The 26,893-nt window shown below is 49.3% G+C and overlaps 1 protein-coding gene across 5 annotated transcripts in view; it reads left to right on the top strand.

Annotated features, from left to right (window-relative positions):
* TTC3 (tetratricopeptide repeat domain 3) overlaps positions 1-26,893 on the top strand; it is a 1,911,479-nt gene that overhangs the window by 1,576,522 nt on the left and 308,064 nt on the right. For all 5 annotated transcript variants that reach the window (XM_078656864.1, XM_078656865.1, XM_078656863.1 and 2 more), the window contains one exon: positions 4,437-4,538. In XM_078656864.1, the coding sequence (XP_078512990.1) occupies positions 4,437-4,538 (102 nt within the window). The remainder of the gene's footprint in view (positions 1-4,436; positions 4,539-26,893) is intronic.

Below are 26,893 nucleotides of genomic sequence, written 5' to 3'. Positions count from 1 at the left end.
GGTCGAGGTGACTTCGTCCGGTGCCATCCTGGTGCCCACCTAAATCACTGGCTAGTGATTCAGAACTTGGTCCCCTCTGCTTACAGGTCTTCTTCTTCCCTGATCCAGGCTTGGATCACCACGAACTTCTTCACTGGCCGCCTGCCAGCAACTTCTTTCTTCAGGCTCCTGGTTCTTCAACAAGGGTTTCCGACGCAACTTAAACCCTATGCAGCTGCAGCCCCTGGGCTAGGTAAACTGAGTACTCCGGTGCTCCAGCATAGTCCAACACCCTAAGTGTTCGGATCCACTCTTGTTTTCGACCCACCTAGTCGGGTTCGCCCGAGAACAGTAACTTTGTGATTGCTAGTATCCATAGACTTGTTCCTGCATTATGCGTGAGAGTTCCCACTCTGCACACGGCGTCCCTAGGCCTCCTGCTTCTAATCCAAGGGTTCAGCATTGTAGGCCTAGCGTTTTTACAGTCTAGAAAAGTATTACTTACCTGCTAGTAACTTCGCATTCCACTTCTTGTGTATATGGTTTTTCGTGCCCCTCGGGCATTTGTGTAAATTGTGCGACTTTCAGTATTTCTTTAAGAGTTTTGTTGTGTGCTTAGCTCCCTGTCTCATAAAGAGCCAGGGTAGTCCTGTTATTAATAAATATACTTTATTTTTGATAACAACTTGTGTGGTGTCCTTTCACTTGGTGTTCAAGGGGTAATGTGATGGTAAAACAGCTGGCTTAACACGCCCTCTAGAGTCTTAGCCTTAGACTGCTCGTATCCATGCTACTAGGATAGCTGGTCTATCAGGTTGACTTACAACCAATCATCAATAAGGGTTGTCTGGACTGATACATAGTGATCACTAGAATAGTGATCACTGCATATCAGGCCAACTTCTCACACCACCCATGCCCGCTGACGTCCGTTCTTTCTTTTTTCCGCGCCAGCAAGCGCAGATGCGGTTAAAGCACGTACCCTAGTCACTTTTTGACTACTTTTTTGAGACTTTTGTCTCTACTTCTTTTTGAGTCTTTGACTCCACCCTTGCCCGAGTTTCCAGGCAAATTTGGTCCAGCTTAGGACTCTAATTGGGACATGGAGCCGGATCGGTGCCGACCGGCGCCGGTTTTGAGCATTCCTTTTCCCCTTACCTCCCCCGCCGCCGCAGCCTGTGCCTCGGGCCGCGGAGGAGAAGGATGACTGGGAGGGGTCGGAGGACCCTCTGGCACGGCTGTGCGAGTCCGAACATGAGTGGGCGAAGGACTCGGAGGATGCAGGTGGCCTTGACCTCTCCTCTGAGCCTGGGTTTGTGTCTCCTCCCGCTGTCATGGAGGAAGCCGCCACATACACTGTGGTGCTCCGTAGAGCAGCTGAGGCTCTTGACCTTGATCTGCCTACTGTTATCTTGAAGACTAATCTCCTTACTGAAGTGCTTCAGCCGGTGGCAAGTTCTATGGAACCTCTGCTTCCTTTCAATGAGGCCTTGACAGATGTTTTTATGGGCACCTGGTCTAGACCAGCTACGAGGGTTCCTGTGGATAAAAGCGTTGCCAGGCATCATCGCCCAGCACCGGGTGACCCTGCTTTTTTAACAAATCATACGACCCCGGAGATCCTGGTCATTCAGGCTTCCACTGCCCAAAGTGCATTCCCTACCGCTCTGCCAGATAAGGCATTGAAAAAGCTGGAGTAGTTTGGCAAGAAGTTGTCTTCCTCTGCCAGCCTGGGGCTGCGGTCAGTCAACACTACATGCCTCTTGGGCCGCTACCCTCACGCTGTGTGGGACACGATGGCACAAACTCTGCCCCAGTGCCCGGAGGAGGTTCAGGCTGTACTTTCCCAAGCTGTTGCGGAGGGGAACGCTGCCGTGAAGTTCGCCATTCGGAGCTGGACACGGCGGACTCTTTGGGGAGAGCCATCTCCACTGCAGTGGCCCTGCGTCGCCATGCCTGGCTGCGGTCCACAGGGTTTTCGGGGTATGTCCAGAGTGCCCTCATAGACCTGCCTTTTGATGGATGGATGTTTGGCGATAAGGCAGACAGTGCCCTGGAGCGTTTCGAGGACTCTCGGGCTACGGCCGAGTCCTTGGGTCTCTCCACAACACGCCGGGCCACGTCTACCTTTCGTGGCAACGGAAGGGGCGCCCCTACATGTTTGTTCAGCCAAAAGCCTGCGCAGAACCAACCTCAGGGCTGGCGTGGTGGCCGCCGTGTCGGCACAGGGGGCCAGCGTGCAGGTCAGTCCACCTCCGCTCCCGCAGCATCCGCCTCAAAGCCTTCCTAGTCCGAGCTTTGGGGTGCACCCCACGCCGGTGGGTGGCAGGATTCAACATCACCTCCCTCACTGACGTTCTGTCACTTCGGACAGGTGGGTGCTGAAAATTGTCCGAAGGGGCTACTCCCTCCCCTTCGAGTCTACCCCTGCCACAGAAGAGCACTTATATGGCTCCACTGACGTTACAACCGGAGTCCAACGCCTGGGGAGAATTCAAAAGTTAAGGAATCTGCGACTGGACTGGGTCTCTACCAGGTAATGCTTTACCAAAGGTAAGTAACTTAGAGTTAAGGGGAGTGAAAATATGTTGCCAATGGGCTATTTACCCCCTGGGGTTACTATACCCCCTGTATCACCACCTCCTGAGGAGAGTGGGCATAAACCTGTACCAGAGTTCCTAATTTCATCAAAAATAAGATGGTGGAACCCTTCTTTCGTGGAGCACATCAGGTTGCCCACCTTAGGGGTGTGACTAGCCTGGAGGTGCAATACGCCTAGTGTATAGCTAATTTTCCACTTGTCCTGGTGCCAGATGTGCCTCAGATCAGCAGGGGCTTTCTCCAGTTCTGGAGGAAGCTGGGGTTGCATATCAAAGGCGGCATGGGCTTTGAAGCTCTATCCTTGGTAAGCAGATTCACTAACCATCCTGCTGAAGATGGTGATAACACCTTCCTCTGGAGCAGGCATTGTTTCTGACCTCCGATAGCGTGGGCTCTCACCTACAGGGAGCCATAGAGTTGTCTGTGGTGGCAGGCTGGACAATACCAGTCATCCAGCACACAAAGAGACTAGTAGGATTCAGGGGGCACCTCTAAGGTCCCTCTGGGTGCATGCCGGGACAAATCTGATACAGGCATCAGTATGGATTTGTCAACACAAGATGTTTGATACTAAACACCATTGTTGTCAGTGAAGCCATTGTGTACTTGGGTAACTTGTAATGACCAGTGCCCAGTACATGTTCTTAAATGGCTTCCTGAACACTTACAATGTGGTAGCAATGGAATCAGACATCACAGGTATATCTGCTCATGCAGATATGTCCTCACATATAATATAATGCACACTGCCTTAAGGCTCTAGGGCCTGTTGGGGGGGTGACTTACATATATGCAGTGTGTATGGGCGTGACACACTGGGAGTGTGCCATGGCGTATTTTCTCAATAGTTTGTACCATTTCACTCAGCCTGCAACGGCAGTCTGCATGCAATTTGTGTGTGGGTTTCTTAAGGTGGCATAATACATGCTGTATCCTTGGGAACCCCCTTTAGTACCCATGCCCTAGGTACCAGTGGGTCTATTTACTAGGGACTTACAAGGGTTATAAAGTCCTTGTCAATTTAAATTGCAATTGAACATGTCAGTTTAGGGGAAAGAACCCTGGCACTGGAACCTGGGTAATTAGCTTCAATGCACTGTCGGAGTTGAAAAGCCAGCATCTTTTAGTTCCAATGGGGGCAAAAAGTGGAGGAACATCTTCCTACACAGGGTACTACATTTTTCCAGTTCCAGTCTGACACCTGGGGAGTATTCTAAGGTGAGGAGTCTGCAGATAGATAAATAGTTTCCAGAATGACCATTGCAGAATGTAATTACTTCAAACCAGAAAAATCATCTTGCATGGGGAGGAACGCAATCTGGTCAAAGCTAACGGTGGTAATCAAACAATCTTATTCAGTAAATCAGCAAATTAAAATCAGTTTAGCCAGGTTTGTGGTAGTAAAAATATGGCTCGTACCAAATGTTTCTGCATATTTACAACTATATATGAAAAGTACCCCAACTATTTTATTTCTTGATGTCCCGTTCATATGTCGGTTTAGTTTATGGAGAGAATAACATATGTAATACAGGCTCCCCATGTCGGGTATACTTGGTTTGGACTTTTACTGTCAAACTGGTCGCTGCATGCTTTCCTTCAGACTTTGTAATGGGTTCTAGAGTGCTGCTATTTCCCCAGTTCACAGTTCAATGTTTTTGAATCTGAAGTTACCCTAACCCTCTGTGGGAAACTGCTTTAGCATTAGAGGAATAGACACAAAGAAAATTGTATTTTTTATTTTTTTATTATGGAATTGTTCATGAATGTATTGAAAAATCTAACACTGCTAATGTACATTTTAATAACTGCCTACATTTAATCTTTCTATACTTACTTTTTTCTTATTCTTGCAGTCACAATTTGAAATTCGAATCAATTTGGTAAAAAGTGGTGCAAAGCTAAGTAGTCTCCAGCCAGTGCAGGTTGAAACCCTTGAGTCTCCTCCCAGTATACCTGTAAGTATGTAGACTTTCTGTGTCTTTGTTTATTTTTTTTCTTCTCATCATTATTTATTAGGTTACAGTGCAGTTGATCAAAAACAATAGACCAAATCTCAACACCAACAGTGTGTTCATAGTTTCCCATTATACATATGGACTACAGCATAGTCAATACCATCTGCATACGCAGGCAGAAGAAAGGAAAAAAAGAAAAGAAAGAAGGGAAGGATAAATGAAAGAACTGATGGAACGATCAACCAAAGGGCTCTACTCTCCATAAACCATGGTGCCTCCTATGGACATTACCCCAGTGTAGTAATGTAATAGCTCATGTCTCCAGGCCATAGTTCCCTCCCAAGTCGGTCCAAGAATCTCACTACCAGTATGTGTGTAGGATAGAACACACCAACATTAGTGGAAGAGTCCAATGTCACTGGGTCCTTCTGTGTAGTTGTCAGCAGCACTGCCTCTCATCCAGTCCCACCCCCATGATCCTGTCTAGTTTTGAATAGCCCTTTCATCTGGAAGGCAGCCTGAGGAGTTCTGTGTCTTGTTAATGGTCTGGTAGTCACCAATCTCCCCACCTCAGAAAGACTCCTCTAATAAGGGGGGTCGAAACATGACACCAAAGGCGTCCTGAAGAAATGTTTGTATGCCCGTTCTTATCACACTTGAGGGATAGGTACTAGGGATCGATAAGTCTCCTAAACGGGCCCCATACGTCCTCAAACTGAGTACCGACTCGGGCACCGACAAGAGCCATGCCTTTCAAGCCAAAGCCTAAACCCTGTTATGGGCTAGGACTCTGGGAGAAATGGGAGTGGTTGCTGGACCCTGAAGAATACCATCCTGATACCAACATAGACTGGTGGCGAGCGCAAGTGGACTGGATAATTCTCCAGTTACCGGCATGCTTTCTCCCTCCAACAAAGCTATGGAGGAGGAAGCTTAATTTGCAATGGTGCTGCGGAGGGCATCTGAGGTCCTGGACCTCTTGATGGAAGTCCTTCAGCCAGGAGAGCCCCCTTCAGAACCGCTTCTCCCATTTAACGAGGTACATGCTAATGTCCTGCTTTTGACCTGGTTTAAGCCCAACACAGAGGCTCCTCTGAACAGGACAATAATCTGCCACCACCGCCCGGGCCAGGGGACACCAAATTCCTCACAGAACACCTACCCCAAGGAGATAGGTGGTCCAAGCCTCCACTTCCCACGAAAATCCTGGTGCATTCCCAACATTGCCTCCAAATCGGGATTCCAAGAGGCTGGATAACTTGGACAAGAAAATGCTTTTTTCCAAGAGCCTGGCATTGTGGTCTGTGAACACCGTCTGCCTTTTGGGCTGTTATTCCCACGCTCTGTGGGATATAGTTACCCAGTTTTTGAGGAGGCCTGGGCTGTGCTCTCCCAGGCTGTTGTCGATTGGAGGGATGCAGCTAAGTACACCACTGACTCACTTGGCAGAGCGATTTCATCGTCACTAGCCCTATGGCGCCATGGCTGGTTGAGGGCTACTGGCTTTTCTGGGAATGTCCAAAAAATACTTATGGAGATGCCCTGTGAAGGCTCTCGTCTCTTTGTGGACAAGGCAGGTTAAGCGCTGGTACGCGTTAATGACAGCAGGGCTACGGCCAGGTCCTTGGGCTTTTCCGTGGCCCTTCATCACCACCAATCTGCCTTTCACAGCCGCAGAAGGGGCTTCCAGCCGCATCTTTCCCAGCTCAGCCACTGCAACACTGTCGGACCGGGGCTACCCTCCTATTACATCAGGTATGGAGAGCGAAAATCGTAGTAATTAAAAATGCCGATTCGGCGAGATTGTAATCATCAGGCACAGACGTTATTTTTAAAAACTAGGCATAGTATCAGAGTTACGATTTTCAATTTAAAATTATAACATACACAGCATGGAGCACAGTTTTTAGGCACCTTCGTCAAGCGAGCGGGTCGGGGACACTGCCACCATCACCTTACCGCAGCTTCTATGAAGTTGATGCTCAGCCTAAATAGCCCCAGAAGTGCGAGCACTAGAGCGCTAACCGCTCCAATGCGACCGGAAGTGTCTTGCTCACACCTGACCGCCCTCTGCACAACGGTAATAATTACCCTGTCGGACCGGGGCGGGCAGGAAGGAAGTAGAGCCTCGACTTGTAGCTGACTCAAAGAAAATGATAAAGGAGCTGCTACCCTCCTATTACATTAGGTAGGGAGAGCGAAAATTGTAGTAATTAAAAATGCTGATTCGGCGAGATTGTAATCATCAGGCACAGAAGTTTTTTTTAAAAACTAGGCATAGTATCAGAGTTACGATTTTCAATTTAAAATTATAACATACACAGCATGGAGCACAGTTTTTAGGCACCTTCGTCAAGCGAGCGGGTCGGGGACACTGCCACCATCACCTTACCGCAGCTTCTATGAAGTTGATGCTCAGCCTAAATAGCCCCAGAAGTGCGAGCACTAGAGCGCTAACCGCTCCAATGCGACCGGAAGTGTCTTGCTCACACCTGACCGCCCTCTGCACAACGGTAATAATTACCCTGTCGGACCGGGGCGGGCAGGAAGGAAGTAGAGCCTCGACTTGTAGCTGACTCAAAGAAAATGATAAAGGAGCTGCTACCCTCCTATTACATTAGGTAGGGAGAGCGAAAATTGTAGTAATTAAAAATGCTGATTCGGCGAGATTGTAATCATCAGGCACAGACGTTATTTTTAAAAACTAGGCATAGTATCAGAGTTACGATTTTCAATTTAAAATTATAACATACACAGCATGGAGCACAGTTTTTAGGCACCTTCGTCAAGCGAGCGGGTCGGGGACACTGCCACCATCACCTTACCGCAGCTTCTATGAAGTTGATGCTCAGCCTAAATAGCCCCAGAAGTGCGAGCACTAGAGCGCTAACCGCTCCAATGCGACCGGAAGTGTCTTGCTCACACCTGACCGCCCTCTGCACAACGGTAATAATTACCCTGTCGGACCGGGGCGGGCAGGAAGGAAGTAGAGCCTCGACTTGTAGCTGACTCAAAGAAAATGATAAAGGAGCTGCTACCCTCCTATTACATTAGGTAGGGAGAGCGAAAATTGTAGTAATTAAAAATGCTGATTCGGCGAGATTGTAATCATCAGGCACAGACGTTATTTTTAAAAACTAGGCATAGTATCAGAGTTACGATTTTCAATTTAAAATTATAACATACACAGCATGGAGCACAGTTTTTAGGCACCTTCGTCAAGCGAGCGGGTCGGGGACACTGCCACCATCACCTTACCGCAGCTTCTATGAAGTTGATGCTCAGCCTAAATAGCCCCAGAAGTGCGAGCACTAGAGCGCTAACCGCTCCAATGCGACCGAAAGTGTGTTGCTCACACCTGACCGCCCTCTGCACAACGGTAATAATTACCCTGTCGGACCGGGGCGGGCAGGAAGGAAGTAGAGCCTCGACTTGTAGCTGACTCAAAAAAAATGATAAAGGAGCTGCTACCCTCCTATTACATCAGGTAGGGAGAGCGAACATCGTAGTAAGTATTCCCTTAGCAGGACATTTGGGCCAGAACAAGACTTGGGACAGGCTTGTCCCTCACTTTCACTGGCCCCATATGTCAGAAGATACCAAGGAGCTTTGTCGCTCCTGTGTTACCTGCCAAGCCAGTGGCAAATCAAGTGGCACAACAAAGGCCCCCCTCATACCACTACCTGTGGTGGGGGTACCCTTTGAGAGGGTGGGGATAGACATTGTAGGACCCCCAAACAGCATCTGGGCACATATTTATACTGATGATAGTGGATCATGCCACCAGGTATCCAGAAGCTATTCCCCTGAGGACCACAACAGCTCCTGTTGTGGCAAGGGCCCTACTTGGAGCTTTCTCCAGAGTGGGGTTTCCAAAGGAGGTTGTCTCTGACAGAGGTGCAAACTTCATGTCTGGATATTTAACTGCAATGTGGAATGAGTGTGGTGTCAACTATAAGTTCACCACCCCTATCGCCCAAAGTGTGATGGGCTTGTGGAGAGATTCAACAAGACCCTCAAAGGGATGATAAAAGGGTTACCTGAAAAGCTGGGGCAAAGCTGGGACATCCTTTTACCCTGCCTTCTGTTTGCTTACAGAGAGGTCCCACAGAAGGGGGTTGGTTACAACCCTTTTGAGCTTTTGTGTGGGCATCCTCTTGTGAAGGAAGGATGGGAGTACCTCTCAAAAATCCTAAGCAGAGCACAGTGGACTATGTACTTTGGTCTCCGCTCCAGGATGGCTGAGTATATGGAGAAGGCTTCCAAAAACCTTGAGGCCAGCCAAGAACTTCAGAAAGCTTGGCATGACCAAAAGGCTGTGCTGACTGTGTACCAGCCAGGACAGAAAGTGTGGGTGTTGGAGCCAGTGGCCCCAGCAGCACTCCAGGACAAATGGTCTGGACCCCATACAATAGTTGAACAGAAGGGAGATGTCACCTACTTAGTGGACCTTGGGACTCCCAGAACCCCCCACAGGGTGCTTCATGTCAACAGACTTAAAGCATTTGTCGACAGGGCAGACATGGGCTTGCTCATGGCTACAGATGAGGGGCAGGAGGAAGAGTGTCCCTCTCCCAGACCTGCTTACTCAGAACCCTGATGATGGGTCAGTAGATGGCGTAGTCTTTGCTGACAGCCTCTCTGAACATCAGCAACAGGACTGCAGACAAGTTCTTCAGTCCTTCAGACATCTGTTTTCCCTGACCCCAAGTCAGACAAGCTGGTGCACCCATGTGGTGGACACTGGTGACAGTCTGCCTGTCAAGACTAAAATCTACAGGCAACCTGACCATGTCAGGGACTGCATTAGGACAGAGGTCCAAAAGATGTTGGAGCTGGGAGTTATTGAGCCCTCAGAGAGCCCTTGGGCCAGTCAAGTAGTCCTGGTGCCAAAACCTCACACCCAAGATGGTAAGAGAGAGATGAGGTTTTGTGTGGACTACATAGGTCTCAATGCTGTCACTAGGACAGATGCCCACCCCATCCCCAGGGCAGATGAGCTCATTGATAGATTGGCTTCTGCCAAGTTCTTGAGCACATTTGATCTGACAGCAGGCTACTGGCAAGTCAGATTAGCTGAGGATGCAAAAGCCAAGACAGCATTTTCGACCCCAGGAGGACATTATCAATTTGCGGTAATGCCCTTTGGTTTGAAGAATGCACCTGCCACTTTCCAAAGGCTGGTGAATCAAGTTCTCACAGGACTGGATGACTATTGTGCAGCTTATCTAGATGATATTGCTGTCTTTAGCTCCACTTGGGAGGATCACCTGGTCCACCTGAGGAATGTCTTAGAGGCCCTGCAAAAGGCAGGCCTCACTATCAAGGCCACTAAGTGACAGATAGGGCAGAGCAAGGCTGTATACCTGGGCCACCTGGTAGGTGGGGGGTCAGGTTCAACCACTGGAGAGCAAGATCCAGACCATCAGAGACTGGACTCCTCCAATCACCCAGACACAGGTCAGTGCTTTCATGGGCCTGTCTGGGTACTACAGGAAGTTTGTGAAAAACTATGGGTCCATTGTGACCCCACTGAATGACCTCACTTCCAAAAAGATGCCAAAGAAAGTTCAGTGGACAGTTAGCTGCCAGAAGGTATTTGATGGCCTGAAGCAGGCCATGTGTACTGCACCTATTCTGAAAAGCCCAGATTACTCCAAAGAGTTCATAGTCCAAACAGATGCTTCTGGGTTGGGTGTGGGAGCTGTACTTTCACAACTGAATATAGATGGTCAAGACCAGCCCATTGCTTTCATAAGCAGAAGGCTGACCCCTAGAGAGAAACGTTGGTCAGCTATAGAGAGGGAGGCCTTTGCTGTGGTTTGGGCCCTGAAGAAGCTAAGGCCATACTTGTTTGGCACTCACTCAAGATTCAGACAGACCACAGGCCCCTCCTATGGTTAAATCAGATGAAGTGTGAAAATCCCAAACTTCATAGGTGGTCCATTTCCCTACAGGGGCTGGACTTTACAGTGGAACATAGACCTGGCACTGACCATGCCAATGCAGATGGACTCTCCCGATATTTCCACTTAGAACATGAAGACTCAACTGGTCAAGATTAGTTTAATGTCCCTAAGTTTGGGGGGGGGGGGGTTGTGTAGGAGAGTAGGGGCTGCTTCCTATGGTCACACCCACTTTTTGCTTTTGCTTTACTGGTTTTAGACTTAGATGTGGCTGTGGGCCTGCTAATCAGACCCTCCGCCCAGATGCACTCTCTCTAAATTGACACCATGTACTCTAGGTACATCCACAATTGGGAATTGGTTCACCTTATCAGCCCCTGTAGAAGTGTACCCTAGGTACTCAGGGCATAGGTGTAACCAAGGCCTACCAGGGGCTGCAGTATGTATTATGCCACCCCTGGCTGGCCACTCAAACTGACACAACTGGCTGATCACTCAGCTGGGGCAAGGTTGTGTAATCACCCCTTGCTTAGGTATAGAATTCCTATATCTACCCTTATATATAGACACACAGTAACCTATAAGTCACTCCTATGGCAGGCCGTAACAATCCTGAAGGCAGAGTGCTTGGTTATGTGTGAGATGGTGCTCTAGCATGAGCTGAGCATGTCTGCAGCTTTCGGAACAATGTCCTTATAGCTGTTCTATGATATCTCCATACCATATGCTCTTAAGTGTATTATAATCCTCTCAGTTGTATGCTAACTTTGGTTTGGCTTTATCTAAACATGTCGTGTAAGGTGTCATACGCTTTGGAATACTACCCCCTCACCAATTCTGGCGACGGGGTAGCATTCCACCCTTCTAGAGGGAGAAGACATGTTGTTGCTGACTATGCCAGTTAAAGTTAACCAGAGCCCCAGCGTCACATAATGGACGCTGCTGCCACAGACACAAGTCTGACCTCCTGCTCCTGGGAGTCCTTCCAGTCACGGAGGTTTGGACAATAGGTTTCCTGCCTGGAGAGGTGCGAGCACCACCCCAGACAGAACTTTGTGTATTGGGACAGGGAGGGCTGAATAGAATGAGACACTGCCTGGGGCACACTAGGTGCTCCATGCATACCCCAGTTCAAACCGGTTGCTGGGGCACTCCAGCCCCAGCTCTGGCGCGAAACTGGACAAAGGAAAGGGGGTGTAACCACCCCCTTCCTGGTCCCACCCATAGGAGGGACCTACAAAGTAATCCAGACCCTTTTAGTTTTATAAAGGTAGGAGCTGAACCCCAGGACTTTAGATTTGATCATGAACTGAAACTTGAAACGAAACTCTGGACCTTCGACGTTCTGCTGAAGCTCATGACTGAAGAATCTCCCTTGTGGCCAAGGAGTGACCACCCTGGGCAACCAGGCACCATCCAGCAAATCAACGGCTTGCTTTGTCGACGCTCCCGCCGGGACCCGAGCACAGAGCCTGACAAGACCCAGACTTCCAGACCTCTCTGACCCTCTCTTCACGTCTGCAGCATAGCTAAGATCCGTGGAGGTGACGAGACTCGTGGGACCGGACATCTTGAAAAGTCCACGACTTGCTAACTGTGCAGCTCCTGAGGTATCCTCGAAGCTGTGCACTGGGGATTGAGAAGCCCCAAATCCGAGCTTCACCTGCATCGAAGATCAGCCCTCCACACTGCACGAGTTCTGCGTGGGACCATTCTGCTTGTGTTCTGCTCGACGTGTTGTCCGGTTGCTGGGCCGCTGGCTAGTAGCCTCTTTGACGACGATCCTTTTGAATCAACTCGCTGGTCTGGTTGGTCCAGACTGGCCCTTGCCTCCCTCCAAAGGTGAGGCACCTCAGACCTTGCTGGTCTGCATCAGAAGCCTTCTTTGAATCCTGCGTGGGTTGCCTTTGCCAAGGCTTGTTGACTCCAATACGGCAGTCGACCCCTCCATCTGCGAGAACCTTCATGGGACAGCTCCTCTCCAGCATCTGGTCGTCCTCGACGCCTCCTAGTCCGCGTGGTTGAAGAGACAAGCTTCACGACAGCACCTGATTGCTTCTCGACGTCGTCTGGTTCCACCCGGTCACTGGCTAGTGACCCAGACTCTGTCCGCTCTGCTTTCAGGTCTTCTTCATCATCGATCCACCCTTGGATCCATCCGGACATCTTCCTCCTGGTCGCCTGCAGCATCTTTCCTCCAGGTCTCCATAGGCTTCAACTGCGAAACCCGACACATCTTCACACCTATGCATCCGCTTCCTGGGGGTGATGTAACTTCGGTGCTCCCAAGGGTATTGACTATCCAAGTGTCTAGGATTTTAGTTGTTTCCTCCTAGCTAAACCGGAAGTGTCCTAAATCCTTCTTTTTCAAAACTCTAAGTTCCCATTGACTTAACATTGACTCTCGTGTGTGAGTAAAGACTCTGCACCCGCCACCTGTGGGCCTCCTACTCCTAACCTAAGGTTCAGATAGTGTAGCCCCAGTGATTTTCCAGGCCCTAGGCCTTTCCTTTTCTCGTGACGTGGTACTTATACCACTTAGAATATGGTTTGCTTCGCCCCTAGGCAAATTTTGTGCAACTTAGAGTATTCTGATTAAGTAACTTGTTATGTGCTTTGGCCTCTGATCTCAAAGAGTTCAGAGGAGTGTGTTAGTGAATAAATATATATATTTTATATATATCCTTTGTGGTGTCCTTTCATTTGGTATTCAAGGGGTTACATATGGTAAAACAGCTGGCTTTACACGCCCTCAAGAGTCCTAGCCTAAGACTGTTCTGTCCACGCTACGACTAGGATAGGTGGTCTATAAGGTTGACTTACAACCATCACCATTAGGGTTGTTTGGACTGGTGCAAGGTGTTCTCTAGAATAGTGAACATCATATACCAGGCCAACTTCTCACAGGCGGCTCCAAACAAACTGGAACAGACACTAACACGTCTTTCAAGACACAAACCTCCTCCAACAAGGGTTACTATAGAGGAGGATACAGAGGCAATAATATCAAAGGCAGAGGTAATAACAACACTCGAACATCTTCCGCCCCTAAGCAATGACTTCCCTACGCTCCCCCCGCAGCATTCTACTCCTTTAGGGGGCAGTCTTACACAGTTCCTACCTGTCTGGAACTCCATTACAACAGACAAGTGGGTAAGACAGATTATATAACACGGCTACTGCCTAGAACTTACAGCAACCCCTCCACACATACCTCCCAGACAGCGTCCAATGTCTACCGATCATCTGGCTCTGCTTCAGCAGGAGGTTCTGTCCCTTCTACTGAAGGGTGCGATTCAGGTAGTTCCTTTACAGGAACAAGGGACGGGGGTTTACTCGCTGTATTTTCTAATTCCCAAGAAAGACGGGACCCTAAGACCGATTCTAGACCTCAGGCCCCTCAACCATTACTTACAATCAGATGACTTTTATATGATCACTCTGCAACAAGTGCTTCCACTGCTGCAACAGGGAGACTTCCTTGCTACACTAGATCTGAAAGACGCCTACTTTCACATCCCTATACATCCTGCTCACAGGAAATATCTAAGGTTTGTACTGGAATGACAACACTATCAGTTCACAGTCCTTCCATTTGGGGTGACAAGGTCACCAAGAGTATTCACAAAGTGCCTAGCAGTAGTGAAGAACTGTAATCTTCATTGTCAGGGGTCTCACTAATACCAAGAACTTGGCACAGAAGCTGAAATATGAAAAGACATCTTTATTAAACTTAATTACGTGAGACTACGTCACACAGAAGCCTTTAGCAACTGAATGAGGCAGTCTAAAGAGTACAAAACACAGAGGCCTTTTATATGCTTAGGGTTACAAACTCAGCACAAAAGAAAGGGGCAGTCCAAGCATGCAAAATACCTAATATGGACATACAAGATCTGCAAAATATTAGCCAATAGGAAAATATTCAGAACAAGGCATCATGTAACCAGAAAGTCCCCCTTAAGTGTGTTTCTGCCCAACCCATAAGTCAATAAACTACAGCACCTATAGGTCAATCAGTAATGGTAGAACATGTCTGTGTGCAGTTAAGCCAGCTGGTGTCTGAGATTGCTTTCAAAGCAAGGACAGAGGGCGGTTTTCAACACGTTGCAGTCCAAAGGGCAGAGACACTTCATGAATAGAGCAGCCTGTGTAAAGGCAACACAAAAATGACGACAAATGTAAGATGGAGTCAAAATTAAAGAACCTCAGACCCTCCTTGTGCCATTACACAGGCAAATCCTAAAATTATTTTGCAAACATTTTCAGGGCTCCTAGTTATTTCTGTGACTATTGACAATGCCAGTAAAACAATAAGAATCAGTCTCCAAACACCCATTCTATGCAATCGCACGGGAAATACCCAGAGTCCGTCGAAGCCTCTCTGGCAGGCTTCTATTTTCCATCAAATCTGCTTCTGTTGTTTTCTTCCGCATGGGCCTCTTCATTCAGGCCTTTCACGGAAATGGTGCTTCTCAGTATCCGTTGGAGTGCCTTCCTTGCAAACACTCACAGCTCACTTAAAAGTCTCAATGTCTCAATGCAGTGCACCAATATATTTCCTGTGCTGCAGGCACTACAGATATTGTGCTCTTCGTTAGTCATGGGCACAGATCATCTCATGCAGACCCAAGTGTAGGAGAGTGGGGTCTGCAATCCTATGGTCACCCCAGATTTTTGCTTTTTGCTTCACTGGTTTACGACTTTCCCTGGCTGTGGGCCTGCTAATCAGACCCACAGCCTTGCTGTTCTCTCTCTAAATTGACATCCATGTACTTTAGGTGCATTTACCAATTGGTACTGGGCCACCTTATCAGTCCCTGTACCCAGGGCATAGGTGTACCCAGGGCCTACCAGGGGCTGAAGCATGTATTATGCCACCCCTGGATGGCCATCTAAACCTGACACAACTGGCTGCATGACAGCTGGGGCAAGGGGGTGTAAACACCCTTTGCTGTAGATATAGTATACCTATATCTAACCCTAAAATTGACACATATATTCCTATCAGTCACTCCTATGGCAGGCCTTATCAATCCTGAAGGCAGAGTGCTTGGAATTATGTGAGATGGTGCTCTGGCATGAGCTGAGCCCGTTTGCAGCTTGCGGAACCAAGTCCTAATAGCTGTTCCATGATAACGCTATACCATATACTCTTAAGTGCATTATCAACCTCGCGGTTAAATGCTAACTCTCGTATAACATTATCAAAACATGTCGAGTAAGGTGTCATACGATTTGGAATACTACCCCCTCGCCAATTCTGGCGACGGGGGTAGCATTCCACCCTTCTAGAGGGACACGACATGTATGTAACTGTGAACCCCGGTTAAAGTTAACTCGAGCCTCAGCATCACAAAATGGATGCTGCCACCACAGACACAAGTCTGACCTCCTGCTGCTGGGAGTCCTTCCAGCGAGGATGGCTTGGACAAAGGGTTTCCTGCCTTGGGAGGTGCTAGCACCACCCCAGACAGGATTTTGTGTATTGAGGTAGGGAGGCCTGAAAGGAATGAGACATGCCTGGGGCACACAAGGTGCCCTGTGCATACACCGGTTCAAACCAGTTGCTGGGGCATCCCAGCCCCAGCTCTGGCGGGAAACTGGACAAAGGATAGGGGGTGTAGCCACCCCCCTTCCTGGTCCCACCCAGGGGAGGGACCTAGTCAGTAGTGCAGCCCCCTTTAGGAGAATAAAGGATGGAGCTGGTCCCATTCCAAATTATATTATCCTGAAGTATTCAACAAGAAGAAACTCTGGCCTTCGACGTTCTGCTCCACAGAAGACTGAAGAATCTCCCTTGTGGACAAGGAGTGTCCACCCTGCAACTGCAGGCACCATCAAGCGTCCAGCGGCTTCACTTTGTCGTCTTCCCTCGAGGATCCAGACTTCAGAGCCCGACGAGACCCGGATTCCCAGACCTCTCCGACCTCTACCTACATCTGCAGCAAAGCTGAGACCCGTGGGTGCGACGAGACACGTGGGACCGGCCATCTTGAACGAACCTGCACCTCGCTTCCAGCATGACTCCCGAGGTAAACTCGACCAAGTGCTTTGGGGACTGAGAAGCCCCAGCCCCGAGCAGCTCCTGCACCGAAGATCAGCCCTCCAGCATCCACGAGATCTGCGTGGGGCCCTTCTGCTTGGTTCCTGCTCGACGCGTTGTCTGGTCACTTGCCGGCTGGCTAGTGGCCTCCTAGACGACGAACTTTGAAATCTTCACTGCTGGTCTGGTTGCTCCAGACTGGCCCTTGCTCCCTTCCAAAAGAGGGGCACCCCGGACTCTCCTAGTCCGCACCGGACGCTTTCTTCACTCACCGCGTGGGTTGCCTTTGCCAAGGCCTGTTGAGTCCCAGCCCGGATTTGACACCGCCGACAGCGAGAGCCTGCGTGGGACAGCTCGTGCCTCTATCCTGGTCATCGAAGACACCTCCTGGTCCACGTGGCTGCAGAGTCAAGCATCCACTCTTCACCTGATCGCGACGTCGACATCTGGTTCCTTCCTGGTTCCACTCCAGTCACTGACTAGTGACTGTGAACATTGTCCCCTCTGCTTTCAGGTCTCCTTCTTCAACAATCCACCCTTGGATTTCACCGGACATCTTCCTCCTGGTCGCCTGCAGCATCTTTTCTTTCAGGCTCCATTGACTTCAACGCGAGAACCCGACGCACTTTGAACCCTATGCACCCGCGGCCCGTGGGTGAGGTAACAAGAGCATTTCGGTGCTCAAGGGTAGTCTAACTGTCCTAGTGTCCAGTTCCACAGTCGTTTTAGTCCTACCTAGTCAGGATTGTCCGTACTCACCTTTAACTTGAACTGTACTGTCCGTAGACGTTGTTACGCATCTCGCGTGTGAGTTCACATTCTGCACACGCGTTCCATGGGCCTCCTATTACTTACCTGAAGTTAGTATAGCGTGGTCCCATCGATCCTACAGCCTCTGGACAGCTCCATTTCCTTTATCGTCTCTCACATTCCACTTATATATGGTTTGTCGTGCTCTAGGGCACCATTGTAATTTTGTGCAACTTGTAGTATTTTTCGTAAGAGATTGTCATGTGCTTAGCCCTCTGACCTCATAAAGAGTTCAGAGGTGTTGTTATTAATAAATATACTGGTTCGAGGCATGTGGGCTGCTAAATTCATATCTATAGCATAGATCGCCGCCTAGTGTTGGGTCCGGATGATTGCACATTGTTGTCCTGGAAGAGTCTTTGAAGTATCACGAGATAGGTGGCTCCTCCCCTGGACTACAGTGCGCATGGGCATCGACTCATCCCCAGATTGTTTTTTTCCGCCATTGGGTTCGGATGTGATTTCGACAACTCCTGTTCGGAATCGTTATAGAACTTTTTCAAGGCCAGAAGGCCTTCCTTGAACCGTCGGTATTGTTCGCGTTCGGTCCCGGCTATACTCCGACTCGTCGAGTCGGATATCCGGGGAGTCGTGTGACTCTTCGGCGATCGAGGCCCAGTCGACGCAGCAAGACTTCGACGGCATGGAACGGAGTCCGTTCAAGAACTGTCCCGTGTGTGGTTCCAAATACCCACACATTGACGTCCATCCTGTGTGCAACAAGTGCCTGTCGCCAGACCACGACGAGGCCAACTGTATGGCCTGTTCCAGATTTCGATCGAAGAAAACGATCAAGATGCGGCGCGTGGCGCGCCTCGAGGCCCAGCGATCGGCTCCAGTGCCGGTGGACATCTTCGACGACGAAGCCGATATGCAGGAGCTTCACCTGCAGATTTCACCTCCATCGGTGGACGTCCAGTCCGACTACGAAGCGGACGTCGAAGGCCAAGACCTGGAGGAAGTCGTCGAGGAGGTAGGGGACGACGACTAAGCATATGGGGCCATGGAAGATAGCTCGGAGGAAGAGCTATGCCCCGTTCGTACTCTTACAAAGGCTCAGGTCGAGGGATCGCCACACGGCCTTACCCGAGACCTTACACCAATATCCACCGCCCCGGCTACGGACACCTCAGCGGAGCCGCCATTATCTAAATCGAAACCAAAACCATTGGTGTCTACGAAAACAAAGATGGCCGAGATGCCATCGAAACCGAAGACGACTGCTCCACCATCGCAGCCGTCGTCGTCGGAGGCCTCGAAGCCAAAGAAAGCTGTCGACCAGGCACAGGTGCCGAAGGTGGTCAAGGAGCCAAGCGCAAAAAAGGCTGTTGAGCCGGTGTCAAGCAAGGCGGTCGAGCCAAAATCCACGAAGGCTGTCGAGCCTACGTCAGGCAAGTCTGTCGCGCAGAAAGGCAAAAGGCCCGTCGAGACAAAGTCAGCCAAGGGCGCCGAGCCGAAGTCTGGGGTCCCAACGCAAAAAGTCAAGGCTGCCGATCCGAAGCCGTCGGCATCGACGTCTGCGGCCGTGGACAGAGATCGAAGCGCACCGGTCAAGGTAGCTCCTGCGCCTCGAAGAGACACACAGAAGTCATCGACGCTCGGGTCTTCCCCTGGGGGCGGACCGAGGTCATCGGTCGGGTCGACGAAACCATCCGCTTCCTTTACGGAGCAGGTCTCGGACTCCCTCAAGCGACTCAAGGTCAAGGCTTCAGCATCGGAACCAATAACGCCTTCCGTACCGAAGCCGACTGCCCCACCGAAAAAGACTTCGATGCCGATCCTCTACACGTTACCGCCTAAGGTGGCGCCGAAGGCCTTCACACCACGGTCGGTGCCCAAGGACTCTGAAGTGTCGAAGCCAACTCACCCGGGTGGGAGTTTGAGTCATCGACAACCTTTATTAGAAGAGCGGTCGGAGCATTCAATCGATGCCGACACCGGGAAGCTCACGCTTTACAAAAGGAAAATAACGTCACAGCCTTTGGAGTCCTTTACGATTCCTCTAAAGCGCAAAAAGCCTGCACCAGAAAAACCAGTACTGGTTGAACAGATTATTCCACAGCCTAGGAGGAGTGCGACACCTTCACCCACTTACTCTGATGGAGATGAAGGGGAGCAGGATGAGGAGTACAATTTTCCAGCAAACACAGAGCCTGATGAGCAACAGGACTCGTGGATGGACACAGGTGATTAAGGGGACCAGCTATCAGTCCATGACCCTCAGGTTTCTAACGTAAAGACGTCTCCCACTGAGGATTCTGCGGCATTTAATGCCTTGATTGAAAGGGCGGCTACAAACCATAAAGTGGAGATGCATGCTGACCCTGTGGAGGTTGACTTCCTTTTTGACACTTTCTCCACTGCTGAAAAAACTGTCAAGACTCTTCCAATGCTAAAAGGGGTCCTTAAGCATGCGGCAGACATTTTCAAGGAACCCACCAGATCAAGGGTTGTCAACCCTAGAATTGAGAAGAAATACAGGCCGGCACCTGGCGACCCAACCTACATAAAGGGCCAGTTGCCTTTGGACTCTTTGGTGGTCTCTAATGCCCGCAAGAGGGCGAACTCCCAAACCACGGGTGAAGCTCCTCCCCCGGACAAAGAGTCAAAAGTGCTGGAAGCATCGGGGAAGAGAGTAGCAGCTCAGGCGGCCAACATCTGGCGCATCTCAAACACGCAGGCACTGTTGGCCAGATACGATAGGGCACACTATGACACCCTAGAGCAGCTGTTGCAACACCTTCCAGACCAGTTTAAAGAGGGAGCTGAAATGCTTATCCAGGAGGGAAAGCTCATCTCCAACGCTGCTATAAAGTGTGCGCTAGACGTTGCGGACACGGCAGCGAGAGCAATCAACACTAGTGTGATGTTGAGGCGTCAGGCATGGCTCCGCATCTCAGGGTTCAAGCCAGAGATACAGACTACAATCCTCAACCAGCCGGTTAACCCAGACAGGTTATTTGGCCCAGAGGTGGACACCACCCTGGAAAAAATCAAAAAAGATACTGAGACTGCCAAGTCCATGGGTGCTCTCCAGTCACAACAATTTAGAGGGAACACTTTTCGTCGCTCAGACAATCGAGGTGTTAACAGAGGGCACATGTCGCAGCAGACGCCATTCAATAAAAGTGGTGCGCAATCCTCGTACACCAAGCAGGGTAGAGGTGGATACAGAGGAAACAGTGCCAAAGGTAGAGGCAACAACAATTCCCGTTCCTCTGCCACCAGCAAACAGTGACTCCCTGTCACTGCCCCCCGACCATCCAACACCTGTCGGGGGGAGACTCCAACAGTTCCTGCCAGTCTGGAAGTCCATCACCACAGACAGGTGGGTCAGGAAACTTATCCAGTTCGGCTATTGTTTGGAGCTCACATCCACTCCACCAAACATACCCCCAAGACAACGTCCTATGTCAGCAGAGCACTTGCACTTATTGCAGCAGGAGGTTCTTGTGATGCTGCAAAAAGGCGCAATAGAGCTCGTGCCGGTGGAGGAAGAAGGCACAGGGGTTTATTCCCTGTACTTCTTAATCCCGAAAAAGGACGGCTCACTCAGACCGATCCTAGACCTACGCCCCCTGAACCAGTACATTCTCTCAGAACACTTCCACATGTTAACACTGCAGCAGGTTCTTCCACTGTTAACCCAGGGAGACTTCCTTGTAACCTTGGACCTCAAGGATGCTTACGTTCACATACCACTCCATCCATCCCACAGGAAATACCTCAGGTTCACCATCCAAAACCGCCATTACCAGTTCAAGGTCCTCCCCTTCGGAATGACCACTGCCCCCAGAGTGTTCACGAAATGTCTGGCGACAGTAGCGGCGCACCTCCGGAGACAGAGCATACACGTCTACCCTTATCTAGACGACTGGCTGGTTCAAGCCAAGTCGGCCCAGCAGTGCGCCGCGGACATGTCCCACACCATTCACCTCATTCACAGTCTGGGGTTTTCACTGAACTATCCAAAGTCGCACCTTCGGCCAGCCCATGTGCGGCAGTATTTGGGCGCGACAATAAATACTCTGGCTGCCACGGCTCAGCCAAGCCCTGCGAGGATCGACAACATCCAGTCGCTAATTCAGAGGTTCAGACCGCAACACTCACTCCCAGCGAGGGTGTTCATGCAGTTGGTAGGCATGATGGCCTCCTGCATCTTCATAGTCCCGCACGCGCGGTTGCATATGCGTCCGCTCCAACAATGCTTGGCACATCAGTGGACTCAGGCTCGAGGACAGTTGAAAGACCTAGTGTTGGTGACCGGTCGGGCATACAACTCTCTGCATTGGTGGAATCCACACAACCTTTGCAAGGGCCGACCGTTCCAAGAGCCTGTGCCACAGATTATCCTCACGACGGACGCATCTCTCCAGGGGTGGGGAGCTCATGTGCTCCACTACACAGTGCAGGGACTATGGACGATGCAGCAAAGGAAGATGCACATCAACTACCTAGAATTGATGGCAATCTTCATGGCACTCAAGTCCTTCAAGGTACATCTGTGCAACAGGGTCGTGTTGATCCGGACGGACAACATGACAGCCATGTACTACATCCAGAAGCAGGGAGGTACGCACTCTCCACAGTTGTCTCATCTGGCTCAGAGCGTGTGGAAGTGGGCCATTCAGAGGAACATCTTCCTCATGGCGGAACACCTCCCGGGCAAGGACAATCAGATGGCGGATCTGCTCAGCAGGTTCAGCCACCAGATGCACGAGTGGGAGTTACATCCATCAGTGCTCCGCCCGTACTTCCAACAGTGGGGTCTTCCACAGATAGACCTGTTTGCCACAAGGGAAAACGCAAAATGCCAAAGCTTTGCCGCCAGGTTCCCTCATCCACAGTCGCAGGGCAATGCGATATGGATGAACTGGTCAGGCAGATTTGCGTACGCTTTTCCCCCAGCGCCTCTCAATCCCGCTGGTGGCAAAAAAGCTAAAGCAACACTCGATGACGCTCATCCTAGTTGCTCCAACGTGGGCGCGCCAACCATGGTACACCACGTTTCTAGAACTCTCCGTGGTACCGCATCAAAGACTGCGCCTCACACCCAGGCTCTTGACGCAGAACCATGGCGACATTCAGCATCCAGATCCGCAACAGCTCAATCTGGCGAACTGGCTCCTGAGGTCTTAGAGTTTGGCTTCCTTAATTTGCCTCCTGAATGCATGGACATCACCCGGGAGGCAAGAAAGCCCACTACCAGAGCTTGCTATGCGGCTAAATGGAAGCGGTTTGTCATCTACTGTACAGAACACAATATCAACCCGCTAGATGCATCCATTCCTAATATCATCTGCTATTTGTTACATCTTTACAAATGCAATCTAGCATATGCTTCCATTCGGATACACTTATCTGCCATAGCGGCTTATTTCCAAAACAGGCAGCATCTCTCTGTGTTTAGGGTGCCTGCCATTAAAGCATTCCTAGAAGGGCTGAAGCGGGTCATCCCTCCCAGGACCCCACCAGCTCCTGTGTGGAACCTCAATGTGGTCCTCACCAGATTGATGGGTCCCCCGTTTGAGCCTCTGCATTCATGTGAGATTCAGTTCCTAACATGGAAAGTGACTTTTCTCATTGCCATCACGTCTCTAAGACGTGTTAGTGAGCTACAGGTGCTCACCATACAAGAGCCATTTATACAAATTCATTCAAACAGGGTGGTGCTGCGCACTAACCCCAAGTTTCTTCCTAAAGTGGTGTCGCAGTTTCATGTCAACCAAACCATCGACTGCCCGCATTCTTTCCAAACCCCGAAACAGTGGCAGAGAGAATGCTCCATACGCTTGATGTCAAAAGGGCGTTAATGTACTATATTGACAGAACAAAACACTTTAGAAACACACAACAACTCTTTGTTGCCTTCTCAGCTCAGCACAAAGGCAACCCCATTTCCAAAGCAGGAATAGCCAGGTGGATCGTTAAGTGTATTCAGATTTGCTATCAGAAGGCTAAGCGCACTTTAACGGTCCCCCCCAGGGCGCACTCCACACGCAAGTTGGGGGCCTCCATGGCATTCCTAGGTAATATTCCTTTGGAAGACATTTGTAGGGCAGCCACATGGTCTACACCACATACGTTTACCAAACATTACTGTGTAGATGTGCATTCCAAACAGCAGGCAGCTGTAGGACAGGCTGTTCTTAAGACACTTTTTCAGACTTCTCAGCTGGCACGGGCGGCCGCCGTTAATGGAGGGACTGCTATGTATTCTATGCTATAGATATGAATTTAACAACAAGGGGTGGTGATGGACAGAGTTTCTGAATTAAGCAGAATACTCTCACCCAGTCAAGAGATCAGGGCTAGATCCAACACCGTTTTTTAGCTCACTGCACCATCCCAGTTCAGAACCTGGCTATATGCAAATTAGTCTGTTCCTGTCCCAGTGCATGATGGGAACAGGGCAAACCAAACTATCAAGCCAATTCTTACACTGGGAAGGAAACAAGCTTCCGGGGACCGGTTTCTGGCATTTCAGCCGTCGTCGGCCCGGCTTGCTTGAATCCTGATGGTGCAATGAGCAAGGGACTCACATCTGAGTATACCCTTCCACGCTTAGGGTGGACAAAATATTTAACAACAAGGGGTGGTGATGGACAGAGTTTCTGAATTAAGCAGAATACTCTCACCCAGTCAAGAGATCAGGGCTAGATCCAACACCGTTTTTTAGCTCACTGCACCATCCCAGTTCAGAACCTGGCTATATGCAAATTAGTCTGTTCCTGTACCAGTGCATGATGGGAACAGGGCAAACCAAACTACCAAGCCAATTGTTACACTGGGAAGGAAACAAGCTTCCGGGGACCGGTTTCTGGCATTTCAGCCATCGTCGGCCCGGCTTGCTTGAATCCTGATGGTGCAATGAGCAAGGGACTCACATCTGAGTATACCCTTCCACGCTTAGGGTGGACAAAATATTTAACAACAAGGGGTGGTGATGGACAGAGTTTCTGAATTAAGCAGAATACTCTCACCCAGTCAAGAGATCAGGGCTAGATCCAACACCGTTTTTTAGCTCACTGCACCATCCCAGTTCAGAACCTGGCTATATGCAAATTAGTCTGTTCCTGTCCCAGTGCATGATGGGAACAGGGCAAACCAAACTACCAAGCCAAACTACTCAGACATGAGTCCCTTGCTCAATGCTCCATCAGGATTCAAGCAAGCCGGGCCGACGACGCCTGAAATGGCAGAAACCGGTCCCCGGAAGCTTGTCTCCTTTCTGGTGAAGAATTGGCTTGGTAGTTTGGTCTGCCCTGTTCCCATGATGCACTGGGCCAGGGACAGACTAATTTGCATATAGCCAGGTTCTGAGCTGGGATGGGGCAGTGAGCTAAATAACGGTGATGGATCAAGCCCTGATCTTTGGACTGGGTAAGAGTGGTCTGCTTAATTCAGACACTCTGTTCATCACCACCCCCTTTTCTGAATCATAGATATGAATTTAGCAGCCCACATGCCTCGAACTGAATATGCTACTTACCAGTATGCATCTGTTCTTGGCATGTAGGGCTGCTAACATTCATATCGCCCGCACTCCTCCCCGGCGCCCGTAGCGGCTGCAGACTTTTCTTGCATTCCAACTTAAGCATGGCCATCGCTTACACTATTTCACTCCATCTTTGCCACAATGGCTAAAAACAATCTGGGGATGGAGTCGATGCCCATGCGCACTGTAGTCCAGGGGAGGAGCCACCTATCTCGTGATACTTCAAAGACTCTTCCAGGACAACAATGTGCAATCATCCGGACCCAACACTAGGCGGCGATCTATGCTATAGATATGAATGTTAGCAGCCCTACATGCCAAGAACAGATGCATACTGGTAAGTAGCATATTCATTTATTTTCATAACAACCTGTGTGGTGTCCTTTCACTTGGTATTCAAGGGGTTATATTGTGGTAAAACAGCTGGCTTCACATGCCAAAAGAGTTTAGCCTAAGACTGCTTTGTCCATGCTACCATTAGGTATAGCTGGTCTATAAGGTTGACTTACAACCAATCACCATAAGGGTTGTTTGGACTGATACAAGGTGATCACTAGAACTAGTGAGCATCATATATCAGGCCAGCTTCTCACACCAAGTACTATTAATCGGGAAAGAGCAACAGACTGTCACACTCAGCAACACTTTCAGGCTCCAACACTCTCTATTCAGTGTCAGAGAATGCTCGGGCTGCTCTTTTATTTAATCATAGGTACCACAATGTAGTGCCTTTTGCCAATCCTGGATCCTCCGATGCACTGCACTTCCGTTGGAGCAAAGAAAAGGGGGTGTGTGGCCAAAACTCAGGCCAAGGGGCTCAAGGGACTGCACACTGTCAGAGGTTACCAGCACATGACAGGTGGAAAACTGAAGCCTCAATTCTTTCGCTCTTTTGCACTGAAACTCTGGTTCTGTGGCAAAACCAGCTCCTCCTTCTTTTCTGATGTTCAACGCCTTCTAATGAAGCAAGCACAATACTTTGGAGATACCATTGATGGCACGCTGGCGATCGCTGTCTGGGTGCTGGGACTTTTCATCTGTTAGCTGTCACTGATGGGATTGTGGGTGAGTTCCGCAGGTTATTATGACTTAATCCCGCAGAACCTAGTGACGTAGGAAATGTGACAGAGTTGTTAGTTTCCTTCAATTAAGTACAAAAACAGTTCAGTGTATAACAAGGGGACTGTAAGCAAGTGGCCTGCAATCTTCAAAGGAATGGCCATACGCCATGGAACTATTGGGATCTAAAATACACTGTCATTCTCAAAGGCAGTAGGCAAAACAGTGCCTCTAGCCTTTTAATTGGGTTTCCTTGTGAGAGCATATCCTCTACCATCTAAGGGTAGATAGCGACATGGGAATTCTATCTGAATGGATGTCCTCACACATGGTGGCATTGTCTAATGGGGCAAACACATTTTTTTTCTCTCAATGATTACAAATAGGTGTTCCCTAATTCCTTATCTACAACACCTCAAAAGAAAAATCGCATAATACATATTATCAGGGACATGTAGATACCTCCCTTTAATAATTGTGCATTAGGTGGACTATGCAATACAAAAGCTAATGATCAAAATGTGGAAACAAGACAAGAACTAGAGAGTCCTGGTATTTCCATTATTTGGAACACATCTAAACCACCAAAAATTAAAGCAGCAGAAAAAAGTAACTAAAAACCAAATTAGAATAGGCATTGAATTTGTCATATTAAAAAAACGTAATATGTCTCCTATTGAGGTGGAAAACTTATCTTACTATAGTATTGAGTCAGTTAACCAGTCCATCACTACCCTGACAGTCAGACTGGAAAACATCAAAGTAGGCCTAAAGAAAATTCTTGAAAACCAGTCTGATCATACAAAAGGGAATTATACATAATATGGGTATCTCTGGTACATTACTGCAATCTGGAAGTGTGAACCTGAACAATACAAAAATAATAAAAGGGCTAACTGGTGAAAGGAATATGGAAAAGAGAAATGGAACTAGGACACAGCTAAAATCCCCAATAGCTAGGCAAGATGCGACATCGGTCAGGGGAGAAGTAACAAAAGAAAAATCTATAGGAAGAACAAGGAATTACTTGGGTGAA

Source organism: Lissotriton helveticus, chromosome 8 (genome assembly GCF_964261635.1).
Source record: "Lissotriton helveticus chromosome 8, aLisHel1.1, whole genome shotgun sequence".
Lineage (NCBI taxonomy): Eukaryota > Metazoa > Chordata > Amphibia > Caudata > Salamandridae > Lissotriton > Lissotriton helveticus.
This window is presented reverse-complemented; position numbering and strand designations above follow the sequence as displayed.